The sequence below is a fragment of the Aethalodelphis obliquidens genome, unplaced genomic scaffold (genome assembly GCF_003676395.1).
Source record: "Aethalodelphis obliquidens isolate GAN/ISIS:26980383/991018 unplaced genomic scaffold, ASM367639v1 scaffold16, whole genome shotgun sequence".
NCBI classification, from domain to species: Eukaryota; Metazoa; Chordata; class Mammalia; order Artiodactyla; family Delphinidae; genus Aethalodelphis; species Aethalodelphis obliquidens.
The window spans coordinates 13,959,643-13,978,261 of record NW_020837960.1 but is presented as its reverse complement, the minus strand read 5'-3'; the positions used below and the strand labels follow the sequence as shown (position 1 = coordinate 13,978,261).

At 35.5% G+C, this 18,619-nt stretch overlaps 1 protein-coding gene and 1 non-coding gene across 2 annotated transcripts in view; one reads left to right on the top strand and one right to left on the bottom strand.

The window, feature by feature from the left end:
• LRRC63 (leucine rich repeat containing 63) overlaps positions 1–18,619 on the bottom strand; it is a 41,931-nt gene that overhangs the window by 3,825 nt on the left and 19,487 nt on the right. Inside the window, exons 6-8 of the mRNA XM_027116119.1 lie at positions 15,545–15,681; positions 9,171–9,254; positions 7,386–7,625 (exon numbers count right to left, since the gene is read on the bottom strand). Coding sequence (XP_026971920.1) covers positions 7,386–7,625; positions 9,171–9,254; positions 15,545–15,681 — 461 coding nt within the window. The remainder of the gene's footprint in view (positions 1–7,385; positions 7,626–9,170; positions 9,255–15,544; positions 15,682–18,619) is intronic.
• TRNAE-CUC (transfer RNA glutamic acid (anticodon CUC)) lies at positions 6,674–6,745 on the top strand. Its single transcript has one exon. It is a non-coding gene; the product is annotated as a tRNA-Glu (tRNA).

Sequence of the window (18,619 nt, the reverse complement as noted above, 5' to 3'; positions counted from 1 at the left end):
TTGAAAAAACAAGAAGAATGACTCAAGGATGCTATTTAAAAATATAGAGGCAGCTCCAAAATAAATCCTCATATATATGGTCAAATGATTTTCAGTAAGTGTGCCAAGACAATTCAGTGGGGAAAGGACAGTCTTTTCAACAAATGGTCCTGGGAAAACTGAATCTCCCACATTAAAAAAATGAAGTTGGACCCTTACTCACACCATATCCAAAAATTTACTCAAACTGGATCAAAAACCTAACTGTAAGAGCTAAAGCTATGAAACTCTTAGAAAAAAATATAGGGGAGGGACTTCCAGGTGGGGCAGTGGTTAAGAATCTAACTGCCGATGCAGGGGACACGGGTTTGAGCCCTGGTCCGGGAGGATCCCACATGCCACGGAGCAGCTAAGCCCGTGCGCCACAACTACTGAGGCTGCGTTCTAGAGCCCGCCAGCCACAACTACTGAAGCCCGCGTGCCTAGAGCCCGTGCTCTGCAACAAGAGAAGCCACTGCAATGAGAAACCCACGCACCGCAACAAAGAGTAGCCCCCACTCGCCGCAACTAGAGAAAGCCTGCGCACAGCAACAAAGAACCAAAGCAGCCAAAAATAAATAAATTAATTAAAAAATATATATATATATGGGGAAAAGCTTCATGACATTAGATTTGGTAATAACTTCTTGTAAATGACACCAAAAGCACAGGAAACAAAAGAAAAAATAGATTAAGTTGTACTTCAGCAAAATTAAAAACTTTTGTTCATTAAAGGACACCATCAACAGTGGGAAAAGGCAACTGACTGAATGGGGGAAAATATTTGTAAATTGTATTTTAAAGGGGGTTAATATCCAAAATATATAAGCAACTACAACTTGACAAGAGAAAACACAAACAATCCAATTTAAAAATAGGCAAAGGACCTGAATAGACATTTCTTCAAAGAAGATACACGGATGGCCAAAAAGCACATGAAAGGATACTCAGCATCACTGATAATTAGAGAAATGCAGTGAGAACCACGGTGAGATCCCACCTCACACCCATTAGGATGGCCAATATAAAAAACAAAAACAGAAGCAAAACAGAACATAAGTGTTGGAGAGGATGTGAAGAAATTGGAACTCTGTGCGCTGCTGGTGGGAATGTAGAATGGTGCAGCCTCTATAAAAAGCAGTGTTGCTGTTCCTCAGAAAATTAAAAATTCAATTACCATATAATACAGCAATTTCACTTCTGGAAATAGAAGAAAAATGGAAAGCAGGTATTTGTACAACCATGTTCATAGCAGTATTCACAATAGCCAAAAGGTGGCAGCAATGCAAATGTCCTTCAACAGATGAATGGATAAACAAAATGTGGTGTATCCGTACAATGGAATATTATTCAACTTTTAAAAGGAAGGAAATTCTGACACATGCTACAGCATGGATGAACCTTGAGGACATCATGTTAAGTGAAATAAGCTCATCACAAAAACAGACTAATATCGCATGATTCCACTTATATGGGGTGTTTCTGGAGTCGTCAAACTCATAGAGACAAAGTAGAAGGCTGTTTTCCACGGGCTAGGGGGAGGGGGAAGTGGGGAGTTGTTCTTTTATGGGTATAAAGACCGATTCCAGTTTTGCCAAGTTGAAAAGACTTCTGGAGATTGGATGCACAGAAATAAAAATGTGCTGATTGGTAAACAGTACACTTTAAAATGACCAAGATGGTAAATTCTGTGTCATGTGTGTTTTACCACAATTGAAAATAAAATTTAAAAAATGTGAGAGCAAACACCCAGGGGAGAACTGCAAAAAGAGTTTGGCAATAGGTGACTCTGGAGGTAAAGAGTGAAGGGGGATAGAGATGCGGGCAGGGGTGATTTTCATGGAAAGACCTGTAGTAAACATTTGATCTTTTAAACTAAATACTTGTGTTGATAAAAGATAAAATTATTTTAAAGAGAAGAAAATTTGGTTGAGCAGGTCACCTAAACTCTTGAGGAATGTCATCTTCAGAATAAGGGAGTTTAGTGGCCTGAGTTGTTATTTCCTTATTTCCTCTAACTAAATAGTTCTATTACTGTCCCCAAGTAAGTGATATGTACTTGAGAAAATACACTGGTACTAATAAAATCACATGGAAAATTAAATTGCAATATTTAATATAATTTTATCAAAAAATTCAAAGACTTTTGCACATAATGAAAAATGGAAGGCTATAAAGATGTTAAAAAAAACATACTGAGTTATCTCTAGTAAAGATGACTTCCAAGTATTAAGTATGATCAAGGCTTTATAGTTTAGTGGAACTGAATAATACTTTTGAAACTTTAGTCTATATCTCTAAGTAAACATTTCTATCATTCTCGTGCGCAAGGAAGTTAAGGTAAAATCCCATGGAACGTGAGTCTTCTGACCCAGCTCTCAACAAAGGCAGATTCTCTGTCTGATTGAGGTGATAGAGTGCAGGTAGAGACACAGGGAGGCAAAATGCAAAGAGAAGTTGTAGGAGTCAAAAAAGAAGCTCACAGCTGCTAATGGGTAGGGCCCAAATCACTGGGGTGGCGGCAGAAGCTGGGCTTGGAGTAGCCTAGGAGCAGACATTGTACAGAGCCCAGAGCTGAGCCACCATTCAGACCCAGCAAACATAGTACTCGGGACGGAGGTTGGAAATTAAGGATCAAAGCCAAGAGTAGACGTTAGAGGGTGAGGGTGGGGTTGGGTGACAAACGCCTCCTTCGTTGTTTCTATCTTTATTAATATGACAGTTGTCCTCGATGAGATTGAACCCCTCATCGTTTTTACTCCTCCCTCTTTTACTTGCCTCACATACTCAGGCAGCCGTTGAGTTCATTTTACCTTCATAATTTGTCTTGTGTCATTTCCTACCCATTTACTCCTATGCCCATTACTTTGGTTTAATCTCCCCTTACCAGTTAACAAGAGCGCTTTAAGTGAGCTCCACCCAGCCTTCCGCTACTCTAGTCCATCTTCGACACTACTGCCAGGTCTGCTGCTATCACCTGCAGTGGCTCGCATGGCCTAAAGAAGAGACCTCATCAGTGGTCTCCATAAGCTAGCTCCAACTTTCCTTTTTAAACTTACTTTTGCTACTCTTCATAGATGTTTTGTTCTGGCTGGACATTCACTTTTTCTCTTTGCCCACGTTCCTAATTTTACTCAGCTTCGGTTCATTTCCCCATTTGGTTCCCTCTTCCTGGAATGTCTCTTCAATACAACACATATTTCCAAATATATAAATTTTACCTGTTCTTCTAAGACTCTTTTCAAACACCGTTTCATTCCTAAATCTTTTCCCTATTTTCCCAGCTGTAGTTGTAATCTTTCCTTCTCTAGCCCCTTTTGTTTGTAATTCATTTGTCACTTTTTATTTACATGAAAACCCATCCTTGTAAAATTTCCAAAAAAATATAGACGCATACAGGAAAAAAAGCACAGAATTTCCCCTTTATTCCTCCTTTAAATCATTCTAACTCCCCTTTGCAGAATAACTGAAGCTCATATTGGTGGTGTTCCCTCTAGCTCCCAGACACATGACTCTTCTCTACATAAATGGAATCTCTCTTGTGTATGTGTTTGTTTTATTTCATTCTTATTAACAGCACCATAATGTTCCAAAATACGGATACACCATTTTATCTTACCACTTTTTTATTGATGCTCACTTAGTCTGCAGTTATCCCTCTGCCTAACTGTGTATTCACATATACCTATTTCTATAAGACATATTACTAAAATTTAAATTTCTGTTTTAAGGAATATGTAAGATACTGTCAAATTAACCTTCCACAAAACTTCCACCAACTTGACAGTGCCACCAATGGTGCATGAGAATCTTGTTTCTGGGCATGCAAGGGCAACACTTAATATCAATCTTTTTAATTTTGATAAAACAGGTAAAAAACCCTATTGTTGCTATTTTACATTGCAGTTCCTTGGTTACTAGAGAGATTTAACACTCTTTATGTTTATCATCTATCTGTGTATTGTCTTCCGTGAATTGCATATTCCTATCATTTAACCACTTTCCTATGGGTTATATCTTTTCTTATTGATTTGTGGGAGATATATGTTTAAACAGTTATAAGCATTGCAATATCTTCTTTCAGTTAATAGCTTGCCTCTTAATATTATTGACGGTTATAATATTATGTAGAAACATCTTTTGTCAAATTTATGAAACTTTGCTTTACTGTCTATATTTTCGAGGTTTGTTTAAGGTATCTTTCTCTACCTTGAAGTCATACAGATAGTCTCCTATACTTGCTTGTTAAGGCTTTAAAATTTTGCTTTTCATATTTAAGTCATTAATCCAACTGGAAATGATTTTGTAAATGATGGTAACATATACATAGCAGAAACATAATTATATACTTCTTACTTATAGATGATCAGATGTTTCAGTGTCATTTATTGAAAAGTCTCTCCTTTCCCTACTGATCCACAGTGCTATTTTTTGTCCAACGTCAAGTTTCACATGTACATGAGAACATAACTGAGCTATGTATTCTTCATTGGTTGGATTGTCTTTCCTTGCGTGTAATATCAACTGTATTTCTCTAATTTTATAAGTCTTTCTATCTGATAGGCAAGTCCCTAATGTTAGGCTCCTTTTTCAGGCTTGCTTTGGCTATTTTGGGGTCTCTGCTTTTCCGTACACATTTTATAATCAGCTTATCAAGTTTCTCAGAAAATTCTGTTCAGATTTTGACCAGAATTGCATTGAATCTATAGCTCTATTTGGGGAGAACTGATATATATATATCTATATCTCTCTCTATATATCTCTATCTATATATCTCTATATCTATCTATATCTATCTATCTATATATATATATTTTTATTTTTATTTTTATTTTATTTATTTTTTTGCTGTACGCGGGCCCCTCGCTGTTGTGGCCTCTCCCGTTGCGGAGCACAGGCTCCGGACGCGCAGGCTCAGTGGCCATGGCTCACGGGCCCAGCCGCTCCGTGGCATGTGGGATCTTTCCGGACCGGGGCACGAACCCGTGTCCCCTGCATCGGCAGGCAGACTCTCAACCACTGCGCCACCAGGGAAGCCCAGAACTGATAGATTTTTGGTATTAAATCTTATTATACCTGAGTGTGTGTATCTCTCCCATTTCATTCAGCCTTCTTTACCTTTTTGTAAAGTTGTAATCTTTTTCTCTATAAATATCTTGGACATACTTCACTTGATGTATTCCTAGGTACATTATGTTTTTTATTGCTATCATAAAAGGTATCTTTTTAAAAATCACATTTCTAACTGTTTGATGTCTGATTTTAGTTACATCTTCTTTTTAACACCACACCATAGACTTTGTTGTTACTATTACTTTATAGATCGTAGAGATCATATTTGTTTAATTTCTTTTCCCTCCATCCCTTCTTACATCTCAGAACATACTTCTGGAGTTATCTTCCTTCTTTCTGATGCACATTCGTTGCAAGTTTCATTTCACTAAAGTGAAAATCTGTGGCGAATAAATTCTCTGTTTTATTATCTGAAAATCCATTTTTCTCCCTTGTTCTTGAAAGTTAGTTTTGCTGGGCTGAATAACATTTCTTCAGTTATTGTTCCACTGTTGCTAGCAGTTTATTTGTTGTTCTTTGTAAGTGACTTTCTTTCCAGCTGATTTCTAAGTCTTTGTCTTTGGTGTTCTTCACTTTCACCACAAGGTGTTTTACTTGGCTTGTGTAGAGTGTTCAGTCTCTGTGAATTCACTCCTTTCATCACTTCTGAGAATTTACAGTCACTACCTCATTGAACAATGACTCCCAACATTCTCTGGGACTCTAAGGATATGTTAAATTTTCTCCTTTTACTGTCCATGTCTCTTTGCCTCCTGTCCACATATAATTTCTCCAGATTTCTCTTCATATATGGATAATGTCTGTTAAACCCACGCACTAATTTCAACTATGACACTTTTAGTCTCTAGAATTTAATTGTGTTTAAAATTTCTTTCTCATATTTTCGTGGTCATATTTGATGGTCTTTTATTCCTTAACCATTTTAAAAATTATATCTTACTTCTTTACACTCTTAAAGTAGGTAATTCATATTCTGTCAACAATTCTAATATCTTAGATCCTTGGAGATTCGTATCTGTTAATTGTGCTAATTTTTACTCTTGGTGGTTTATTTCCTCATGTATTTGAAAGTCTTAATTTTGAGATAATATTCATTTGAAATTAATTTTCTGGAATCTTTAATGTCTAAATTGAGGATGTTTCTCTCAAAAACATTTGTTCTGCTGAAAGAGAAATATTCACTGCTCTGGGGCCACCAGCCCCTTTGGCGGTACAGATTTCACTCAGGAATACCATGTTCAGCTTCCCTACTTTGTGGTGAATTCAAATCTCTTGGTCCCATATATGTTTACAGTCACTAGTTAGGTTTTAATTCTTTTTAAATGTTTTTGTCCTTGGTGATTTTCTTACTTTCTCATGTGCATTCAAACTCATGAACATTGACATAGTGCATTAAAATCGAAAACTTTGGCACCTGGTTCCTTTTTTTATTGATAGATTTTTAATTACTTTTTCAGTTTCTCCAATGGTTACTAGTCTGTTCAGGTTTTCTGTCTTTTATTCAATCAATATTGTTGACTAATATACTCCTGGAAAACCATTTTACTTAGACATACAACGAATATTTGTTATATCAGGGAATTCCCTGGTGGTCCAGTGGTTAGGACTCAGCACTCTCACTGCTGTGGCCTGGGTTCAATTCCTGGTCAGGGAACAAAGATCCCACAAGCCATGCAGCACAGCCAAAAAAAAAAAAAAAAAGTTATATCAGTAATACAAGCACTGATCATCGGTAGTGCAGAAAAAATAGTTTTACACCATCTGAAAGGAAATAAGAGGTGAGCCTGAGTGGACTCATAGTGTGTGGGCTTTGAGAATCCTAGTCCTGAGAGAGGCAATAATTCCCACACTGACTTTCAACCCCTGAGGAAGAGAAGTTGCCCTGTGTGTGTCTGCTCTATTCCTCGTCTCTGTGAAGTTAGAGTAGAATAAAGCATTTCCCTTCATAGTGTGCCTGGCACTAAAGAATCTTTTTCTGGAAGAATCCCCTTCTTTGTCCTTAGGGGTTCGTAGAAAAGACTTATACTACAATTGTATAGATATTGCCAGCTATACCTCAGCAATCTGTACCTCACATTGGATTTAAGTAATAACTTGAGAAGGTGGGCTGAATCCAGACTACAACATTATGCCTGAAGAGCCAGAAGGAGCAGTCTGAAAGATTGCATAGATGTTTTGGTGTGTGGTGGTGTGTGTGTGTGTGTACAGTAAAACTATCATCTGGCCCTGTAATAAAGAATATTTTAAACACTTAAAAGTGTGTCTTGGTAAAAAGAGCTTCAGAATTTGCTCACCATTTTAGTAACTTTTGAATTTCCACTGGGATCACATTATAATATTTATGCAGATTATTCTTTAAAAAGAACAAAGAAGTAAGTTGAGTAAGATGTTGTGGACTATTCATAGAATTCTCTTTCCAAAAACTAGGATGAGTGAAATTATTCTCAAATAGGACTTTTTTCAGGTTAAGCTTCAAAATTGCATGTGGAAAACTAGTCAGTTCATTTCCATCAACGATCAATGTTTCAAGTGATCTGCAAATAAAGGAAACCATATTTTAAAAGATAGAAGAAGACATCTGTCCCAATGTTCCCAAAAATTGGTATAAAACTTAGTAGTAATAAAATATGTGTTAAGCATTTCCTTAAAAATCAAGAGAATTAACTAAAAAGCAACCAAACCAATATATTATCATGGAATTAAGTGCATTTGTGTAAATAGTAGAGTTAAAGCACATATTTTGGGTCTTTGCAACAAGTCATCGCTATGGAAAAAGAAATAATCACAAACAGAAGAATGAATGTTATACTACATAAAATATAATATAGTATAGTACAGTGATACAAAGAAAGAATTTATTTTCATAGACAAATTAAACATTAACACGTACTTTTTTTCATTCAGGTAAAGGTCTCAACTATTGGTGGAAGGCAGCAGTGGGGAAACAGACCATCATGCTGGGGGAAGCTTTTATCTTGCTTTTATAAAAGATTAAAGAAAAATGTGTTTGTAAATTTTGGGGAAGGAAAGATAGCCTCTAATAGACTCAGAAAATCCAATGGAGTTCCAAAATTAACAAGGGAGAAAAAAAGAGAACAGATAGAATCCTGAAAAAAAATCTCCTCCACCAAAAAAAAGAAATATGAAAAGGAGAAAGTGAATAAATAGTAAATACAAAGTAAAACGGAAGGTAAAAAATTATAACAGATGTGAACAGGCTGCATTCTATTAAAGTACAAAGATTGTTACACAGGAAATTAAATAATTGGTATAAATATTAGAAACAAAATGATCTCATTTTACTGAAGATAAGGTAATGCTCCTAGAAACCAAATAAAATCTAGTAAAACTCAATCAGAACTAAGATAATTTTTTACATAGTTTGATTTTAAAATGTAAAGAAGTAAATAGCTCTTCTCTCTTCTGTTGCATTCTTTATTTCTCTATTCTGACTGGTGATAGTCAACTAGAAATGGAAATTACAGAAAATATTACATTCATAGTAGCAACACAATTGTATGTTTTTGGGGGGAGGAGGGGCTTAGAATGATATTAAATGATCTTAAAGATCATAATCTAAAGAGACTAGTTGAGGCTATTATTGAAAAACAATCTCCATACTACTTATTAAAATTATTCTAAAGTCATAATCAAAATAGTATGGTACTGACCTGGAAGGTCAGAGATCAACTTCAGAGACTTTTTAGAAATTAGTACGAGAATCAGATCTTAGTATTAAAGCACTGTGTATTACTAGCATTTTGTGTATATGTATTTCCTTACAAAAAAATCAACTGAAAAGAATTACAGGTGCACACATGGATAAATGGACAAAAGCAGCTTGTCATTCTGTTAAGGTGGTCATCAATACTAGCTTTTAAATAATTACTGAAAATGTTATGTCTTAAAAATGCTAAACACCAGTCATTCAGTTTACATTTTGGTAAACCTTATGCTTCACATATTATGTTTTATGGCTATTGAATAAATGAAAGGAGTCAATTTTATCCATCACAATCATCACCTAATATATCCTTAAGGGGCATATGTCTTATGGGTACTTACTACTTCCAAAATACCTGAGTTTCTGGATTTCATTTGGAATAAAAGCAATACTATTGTAGGAAATATCAAGTTCCTCAAGATTAAACAAGCAAAATAACCTTAAATAGAAAGAGAAAATGATTATATGTTTACCATTACTGGGCATTAATAAAGAATTGAATTCGTCAGTAAATAGAAGCATAGAGAAACTGTATTTTTCTAAGATTTTTCAACTTACAGACTTTTTTTTTATTATAGATGGTATAATTACAATGAAATTTCCTAAAAATGATTTATCTATCCCTTAAGACTGGTTTGAAATGTTTAGAGTTGGTAAAGCCCCATCTAGAAAAAACCACCTGTATTAGTTCCCTAGGGCTGACATAACAAATAGCACAATCTGGGTGGCTTAAAGCAACAGAAATTTATTCTCTCACAATACAGGAGGCCAGAAGTCTGAAATAAAGGGGTTGGCAGAGTTGGTTCCTCTGGAGGCTCTGAGGGAGAAACTGTCCCTTGCCCCTCTTCTGGTGGTTGCCAGCCATCCTTGGTGTTCCTTGGTTCATGGCAGTATAACTCCAATCTCCACCTTTGTCTTCACATGGCCTTCTTATAAGGACACCATTTATTGGATTTAGAACCCTCCCTAATCCCACCCTAATCCAGTATGACCTCATGTTAACTAGTTACATCTGCAAAGATCCTATTTCCAAATAAGATCACATTCTAAGGTTCTGCATGGACATGAATTTTTGAAGGGCACCATTCAACCCAGTGCAGTTGCATTAAGATTTTCCTGGTGAAATATCTTTGGTCTTTCTTTCCATTAAGCAAAGTACTTAAAAGTAAGAACCAAAGAACACAAAGGCTAACGCAGAGAGTCCTGTCTCCTGGGGGGTGGGAGTGGGAGTTGCTTCTTGGAGACTGGAATTGAAGTATGACATTTACCAAAATCCCTAGTAAATATTCCCCTCTTTGTGAATGCTCTTCTCAGATACCTTCCTGTTTTCCTTAAAGGATGAAAAATTACTTGCATGATTATTAACTAAGGCATCATGAGCACAATATTTCATTAACTTCATACTATTTTAATGTGGATTATAATGGTCCTCATGATCTGTCCCCAGACTACTCGTCCAACTCACCTCTCACACTACCCGACATTCACCTCAGGCCCAGAATTTATTTGCTGAATTTCCCTGAATTAGCCCAGTTCTCGCATATCTCCAGTTCCCCCAAATTTGATCAGTGTCTTTCATTTTTGAAGTCTTGGCTTAGATGTTACCTCTCCCAAGGAACTCTTCCTGCATCTTTCAGAATAGGTGAGCTGCCTCTTCTGTACTTCTCTGCTTACAACTATCATAGAATTTATCACACTGTGTAATAAGTGTCTCCTAAACTATGACATTCTGGAGGCCAAGGATTCTATTTTACATTTCTGTATATCCAGTGCTTTGGCCAGTGCCTAGCACATCAAAAGTGCTTATGAAATCACAATTGAATAAAAGGTATGGTGACCCCAGTTAATATAAAATCATTTGCTCTGAGAAAGTAATGAGATTGAATAGAAAAGCAAAAAAAAAAAAAAAAAAAAACTTTTCAGTTCAGTGTTCATCTCAGACTTTTTTTCCACCTCTGTAAAGAAAATATTAGTACCATCTGTTCCATTTTTTTAATTCAAAATTATGTTATTTCATTTTCTTGCCTTAGGCAGTTTCTAGAGTCATTTTGTATTCCCTTATTACTTCAGTACAAGCAAACTAGTCTGGTTCTAGGCTTTCACTGTTGATAAATTCCTGTTGATTGTGATGTTTAATTGGGCTTGTAGACAGCACTGAGAAAGCTAATTAAGAAATTTCATAGGCTCTAGAGTTGAAATTTATCTCATCTATATACGATTTTAGAGAGCACATTTGTTTAGACAGCCTTAGTTTGGTTTGATACTCTATAACCCACTAGCAACAAATCTATCACAATTTTCAGGGTGTATAGAATGTTTTACATTTATTTCATTGTTTTATTTATCAGCACATCATTGAGCAATGAGATGCTTAAACTAGAGGCTTGCTGTTGGCTTGGAAGATTGTGCTAGCATTAATATTTGCATGTCATAACATTAATCACCACCACAGCAACATAAATATTACTTATTGAGAGCCTACTATGTGTTTGTGGCAGTTTAGAATGGTCTTTCATTGGACCACAGCAATATTGTTAATATTATTTACAGATTTAAAAAATGGAAGCTACCTTGATTCCTTGCAGTAGTAAATGGGAGTGTTCAAAAGGAATAAAATACCTAGGAATAAACCTACCTGAGGAGGGAAAAGACCTGTATGCAGAAAACTATAAGACACTGGTGAAAGAAATCAAAGATGATACAAACAGATGGAAAGATATACCATGTCCTTGGACTGGAAGAATCAACACTGTGAAAATGACTATACTACCCAAAGCAATTTACAGATTCAGTGCAATCCCTGTCAAATTGCCAATGGAATTTTTCACAGAACTAGAACAAAAAAATTTTACAGTTTGTATGGAAACACAAGAGACCACAACTAGCCAAAGCAAACTTGAGAAAGAAAAACAGCTGGAGGAATCAGGCTCCCTGACTTCAGACTATACTACAAAGCTACAGTAATCAAGACAGTATGGTACTGGCACAAAAACAGAAATATAGATCAATGGAACAGGATAGAAAGCCCAGAGATAAACCCACACACATACGGTCACCTTATCTTTGACAAAGGAGGCAAGAATATACAATGGGGAAAAGATAGCCTCTTCAATAAGAGGAGTTGGGAAAACTGGACAGCTACATGTAAAAGAATGAAATTAGAACACTTCTTAACACCATACACAAAAATAAACTCAAAATGGATTAAAGACCTAAATATAAGGCCAGACACTCTAAAACTCTTAGAGGAAAACATAGGCAGAACACTCTTTGACATAAATCACAGCAAGATCTTTTTTTTTTTTTTTTTTTTTTTGTGGTACGCAGGCCTCTCGCCGCTGTGGCCTCTCCCACTGCGGAGCACAGGCTCCGGACACGCAGGCCCAGCAGCCATGGCTCACGGGCCCAGCCGCTCCGCAGCACGTGGGATCTTCCCGGTCCGGGGCACGAACCCGTGTCCCCTGCATCGGCAGGCAGACCCTCAACTACTGCGCCACCAGGGAAGCCCACAGCAAGATCTTTTTTGACCCACCTCCTAGAGTAATGGAAATAAAATTTAAAATAAACAAATGGGACCTAGTGAAACTTAAAAGCTTTTGCACAGCAAAGGAAACCATAAACAAGATGAAAATACACCCTCAGAATGGGAGAAAATATTTGCAAATGAAGCAACTGACAAAGGATTAATCTCCAAAATATACAAATAGCACATGCAGCTCAATATCAAAAAAACAAACAACCCAATCCAAAAACGGGTGGAAGACCTAAATAGACATTTCTCCAAAGACATACAGATTTCCAACAAACACATGAAAAGATGCTCAACATCACTAATTATTAGAGAAATGCAAATCAAAACCACAATGAAGTATCACCTCACACCAGTCAGAATGGCCATCATCAAAAGAATCTACAAACAATAAATGCTGGAGAGGATGTGGAGAAAAGGGAACCCTCTTGCACTGTTGGTGGGAATGTAAATTGATACAGCCACTATGGAGAACAGTATGGAGGTTCCTTGAAAAACTAAAAATAGAACTACCATATGACCCAGCAATCCCACTACTGGGCATATACCCTGAGAAAACCATAATTCAAAAAGAGACATGTGCCACAATGTTCACTGCAGCACTATTTACACTAACCAGGACATGGAAGCAACCTAAGTGTCCATCGACAGAAGAATGGATAAAGAAGATGTGGCACACATATTAATGGAATATTACGCAGCCATAAAAGGAACGAAATTGAGTTATTTGTAGTGAGGTGGATGGACCTAGAGTCTGTCATACAGAGTGAAGTAAATCAGAAAGAGAAAAAAAATACTGTATGCTAACACAGGTGTATGGAATCTAAAAAAAATGGTACTGATGAACCTAGTGGCAGGGCAGGGATAAAGACACAGCCTTAGAAAATGCGGGGGGGTGGGGGGAAGGGGAAGCTGGGACAAAGTGAGAGAGTAGCATTGACGTATATACACTACCAAATGTAGAATGGATGGCTAGTGGGAAGCTGCTGCATAGCACAGGGAGATCAGCTTCATGCTTTGTGATGACCTAGAGGAGTGGGATAGGGAGGATGGGAGGGAGGCTCAAGAGGGAAGGGCTGTGGGGATATATGTATACTTATAGCTGATTCACCTTGTTGTACAACAGAAACTAACACAACATTGTAAAGCAATTATACTCCAATAAAGATATTTTTAAAAAAAAGAACTGTAAAAAAAAAAAAAGGAAGCTATAAGAAGTTAAGTAGTTTATCCAAGTCAGTATGAAATCAAATTAGTACTCCCTGTTCTTCAGGTATATGGATACAAAGTAATTCAGTCCCTATCTTTAATCAATACCAATATGGGAAAATAAATTTGTGCATTTTTAGAATCAGCTCTTACTTCAGGGTTCACAAGTATGTTCTTAAATTCTTTATTCCAAACAGCTTCTCTTTCCCAAAGAACATGCTGGCTAATTAAATCAAACTGAACCAAAACAAGGCAAAACTTTGATTCTGTTAGTTAAAAGTAGTAATTTTCTATGTCATTTTCCTCCTGGTATCCACTGAGAAAAAGATAAGAGCATTTTTTTTTAAACTTTTGTTACAGTTATGGCTTCATAACTTCAGGGAGTGAGGTGTGTGTACATAGATGTATGTGTGTGTGTGTGTATACACAGAAACAATTATAGATATGTGTGTACACCGATTAGTATACATACATAAATTATCTATCTCTGTCCACTGAGAGTGTCTAGAAGCAGTATCATCCCAATAGCAGTGGGAATATACAGCACCCAGATCTTGTTTTTTAAATACCATCCTCCAATAAAAAGGAAATAGGGTTTCTTAAGAGAAATGGCTGATTCTAGTATCCAGGCAGGGAATCAAGGCAGTACACTTTATGTTACTCTGGAAAGATAGATGAGTCAAACAAAAATAAAACTCATAATGCAATATCTTTACTTAGTATTTATTCTTTCTTTTTAAATACATTTTATGTGTAATGTGTGATGTGTATATAAGCGTTTTTACACAGAAATGATATAATTTTTATATACTTTTAATTTTTCAAAATGAATAGTTTTACAGTGTTTTAATGTAGATCTTGGATTGTTAATTACAAACAATGCTGGATGAACAGTTTTATAAATGAATTTTGATGCACTTTCTTAATTACTATAAGAACCTTCTTTTGCAAAATGTTAAACTATTTAAGAGTCCCTGTGCTCTTAACTTTTTGCCCTTAACCTACGTTCAATTTGTTAAAATCTAACTGGAAGAGATATCTTGTTTTGGCATTTGGTTAAGGTTTTGGTTCAAAACTTTCATTAAGAGTTTAAATAATTACCAGTCCATATGTGGGGAAAAAATCCATCTCTTTTATGCCTGGATATAAACATTCCTATCAGAGTTTAAAGGATCTTAGACATCATACAGGTAATTTCTTAGTTCATAGATTAGGAAATTGAGGCCTAGAATGGTTGTGTCTTTCTCCAAATCAAATAGATAATTCTCAACTTTGAAGTTAAAAGTCTAGAATTCTTTTTTTTCTCGATGTTTTTTTTAAAAATAAATTTATTTATTTATTTTTGGCTGCATTGGGTCTTGACTGCTGCATGCAGGCTTTCACTAGTTGTGTTAAGCAGGGGCTACTCTTTGTTGTGGTGTGTGGGCTTCTCATTGCAGTGGCTTCTCTTGTTGCGGAGCACGGGCTCTAGGCACACGTGCTTCAGTAGTTGTGGCTTGTGGGCTCTAGAGCACAGGCTCAATAGTTGTGGCACACGGGCGTAGTTGCTCCACTGCATGTGGGATCTTCCCAGACCAGGGCCCAGACCCATGTTCCCTGCATTGGCAGGCGGATTCTTAACCACTGCGCCACCAGGGAAGTCCCAAGGCTAGAATTCTTAATTCCAAGTTCAGAGTTCTTTCGATATCCAAAAAGGCTACCAAGGGATAGGTGTAAGTTTCTCACCTGAGCTTCTTTATATGATTTAATCCATACTTAGATAATGGATGTCTAGATATGTATTTACTAGCCCCAGATTAATTGCCATCTATGTAGCTGGTAGTTTTTTTTTTTTTAACACAATAATTAGAAGCAAATCAGCTAACTGGAACTGAATAAAAATTATCAAATGGCTAAAAAGTAGCTAGCTGCTTTCAGAAGGGAAATTGATCCTTTTCTAAATTATATGCTCTTTATTTTCTATGTTTAGAATCTCAGACTATCAACCTTACCCAGGTGGAAGCGTAGTAATCAAATTAAAGGCGATGTTGAAAGTTCTAAGGAACTTAAGTTGTTGAATTGTAGAAGGGATTTCTTTGATAGGATTATTTCTCAGATTCAGTATTTGTAAATTTTTAAGACAAAATATCTGAAGAATGGAAAAGAGAAATAAGCATGAGTAGAATACTAAAGTGTGCGAATCCTTATTTTTTACATTTTATAAACCCTTTGAACTAATGCAGTCAAATCGGTATGGTAACACTAATTGGCTGTGTCATATATCTCAATAAATACCTTTGGTAAGCCTTGAAAATAACTAACCAGCATTCATATGTATGATATGGTAAGATAGTGCAGCTACTGTACTCATATACCCTTGACTCAAGAATGTTCCTTTTCTAAATGGGAAAATCATCCTGTTTGATCAAGCTCACGGTTTCATAAGAGACAACCATGTCAAGAATGAGGAATGTAGGAGATACCTGCAGAATCAAGAAAATAAGTGGAATTAACCGTAGCAATCATGGGGTGTCTGATATCATAGCCAGCTTGATTCACTCTGATATCACAGTAATTTGTAAATAACTGATTTTTCATATGAAATTTAAAAATAGAGTATGCCATTTAAATCCACAATCTTTGCTTGATTTATATATTTCTTCCTCTCTAGTGAATCTTAACAAGCTTTTACATTAGCTCTCTTTAACATTAAATTAAAACTTTTTATATCATGAAGATTTAAAATTGGTGGAGTAGAGCATGCTTATTCTTGCCATCAGAAAGTTTAAGTCCTCCAAGTTTGTTTTTTCTTTTCAAGATTGTTTTGGCTATTTGAAATCCCTTGCAATTCCATATGAACTTTAGGATCAGCCTGTCAAATTCTGAAAAAAAGGCAAGTTGTAATTTTCATAGAGAGTGCAATGAATCTGTAGATCAATTTGCAAGTATTGCCATCTTAACAATGTTAAGTTTTCAGATCCATGAACATGGGATGTCTTGTCATATAATTATGTCTTCTTTAATTTCTTTTAACAATGCTCTGTAGTTTTCACAGTATAAGTTTTGTGCTTTTGTTAAACTTCTAAGTATTTTCTTCTTTTTCGTGTAAGTAGATTTGCTTTATTAATTTTGTCAGAATTGTTTGTTGCTAGTATGTAGAAATACAATTGATTTTTGTATATTGATCTTGTACACTGCACCCTTGATTAACTCACTCATTAGTTCTAATAGTTTTTAGTGAATGCCTTAGGATTTCTATATATAAGACCGTATCAGCTACAACAAAAGATAGTTTAAACTCCTTCCTTTTTAGTGTGAATGCCTTTTACTTCTTTTTCTTATCTAATTGTCTTGGCTAGAAACTCCAGTACAATACACAGTGACACGAGTAGACATCTTCATCTTGTTCCTGATCTTAGGAAGAAAATTTTCAGTTTTTCACCATTAAGTATGGTATTGGCTGTGGGTTTTTTGTAGACACCCTTTATCAAGTTGAGGATGCCCCCTTCTATTCATAGATGTTGAGTGTTCTTGTCATGAAAGGATGTTGGATTTTGTAAAATGATTTTTCTGTCTCTGTTGATATAATTGTATAGTTTTTTTTAACCCTTTACTATATTAATGTGGAATCACATTGATTGATTTTTGTATGTTTAACCAACCTTGCATTCCTGGAATAGATCTCACTTGGTTATGGTGGAAAATCCTCTTTATATGTTGCTGAATTTGGTTTACTAGCATTTTGTTGAGGATTATTGCATCTATATTCATGAGCTATTGTTCTATAGTTTGCTTTTCTTTCCATATCTTTGTCTAGTTTTGGTATCAGGGTATTACTGGTTTAATAGTTTGAATGAGAACGTTTTCTCCAATTTTTCATAAGAGTTTGTAAAGGATTGGTGTTAATTCTTTTTAAGACATCTGGCAGCATTCGCCAATGGAGCTATCTGATCCTGGACTTTGCTTTGAGGAAAGTTTTAAAATTACTACTGAAACTCTTTCTTTTTTTATAGAACCATTCAGGTTTTCTATTTATTCTTGAGTCCATTCTTGTGTCTTCCTAAATATGTGTCCACTTCATCTACATTATCTAGTTGGCTGGTATACAGTTATTTGTAGTATTTTCTTAAAATCTTTAAAAATTTTTTCTGTAAGGTTGGTATGATATCCCATCCTTCACTCCTAATATTAGTAACTTGAATCTTCGTTTTTTCTTGGTCAGTTTATGTCAGGTTAGTCAATTTTGTTGATCTTTTCAAAGTAACAGTTTTAGGTTTTGCTGACATTGTTTTTCTGTTCCCTGTTTCACTAGTTTTTATTATGTCCTTCCTTATTCTTTCTTTAGATTTATTTAGCTCTTTTTCTCTTGTGGCTTAAGATGGAATATTAGGTTTCGATTTTTTCCTTTTTAGTATAGTAATTGATAGCTATAAATTTCCCTCTGAGCACTGATGTAGATGCATCCCATAAATTTTGGATTGTTGTGTTTTGATTTTTATTTATTTCAAAATAATTTTTAATTTCCCTTTTGATTTCTTCATTGACTCATTGGTTATTTAAGAGTGTGTTGCTTAATTTCCATTTATTTCCAAATTTCTTTCAGCTACTGATTTCTAATTAAATTTCATTGTGGCCCAAAAATATACTTTCTGTGACTTTCAATTTTTTTTTAAATTTTTTGTAGACTAACCTATTGTCTCTTCTGCAAAATGTTCCACGTGAATTTGAGAATTATGTATTCTGCTACTTTTGGTTGGAGTGTCCCATAAATGTCTGTTAGGTCTTATTGGTTTGTAATGTTGTTCATGTCTTCCATTTCACTTTCATCTTCTGTCTAGTTGATCTGTGTGTTATTGAAAGTGGGGTATTGAAGTGTCCAACTATTATTTTTGAATTCTCTATTTCTTCCCTCAGTTCTTTCAGTTTTTGCTTCATGTATTCTGGGGCTCTGTTGTTAAGTACCTAAATGTTTATAGTTGTTACAGCATCCTGAAAGATTGACAAAATGTCCCTCTTTATCTCTAGTGACATTTTTTGTTTTAAAATTTATTTTGTCTGATATTAGTATAGTCACTCCAGCTTTCTTA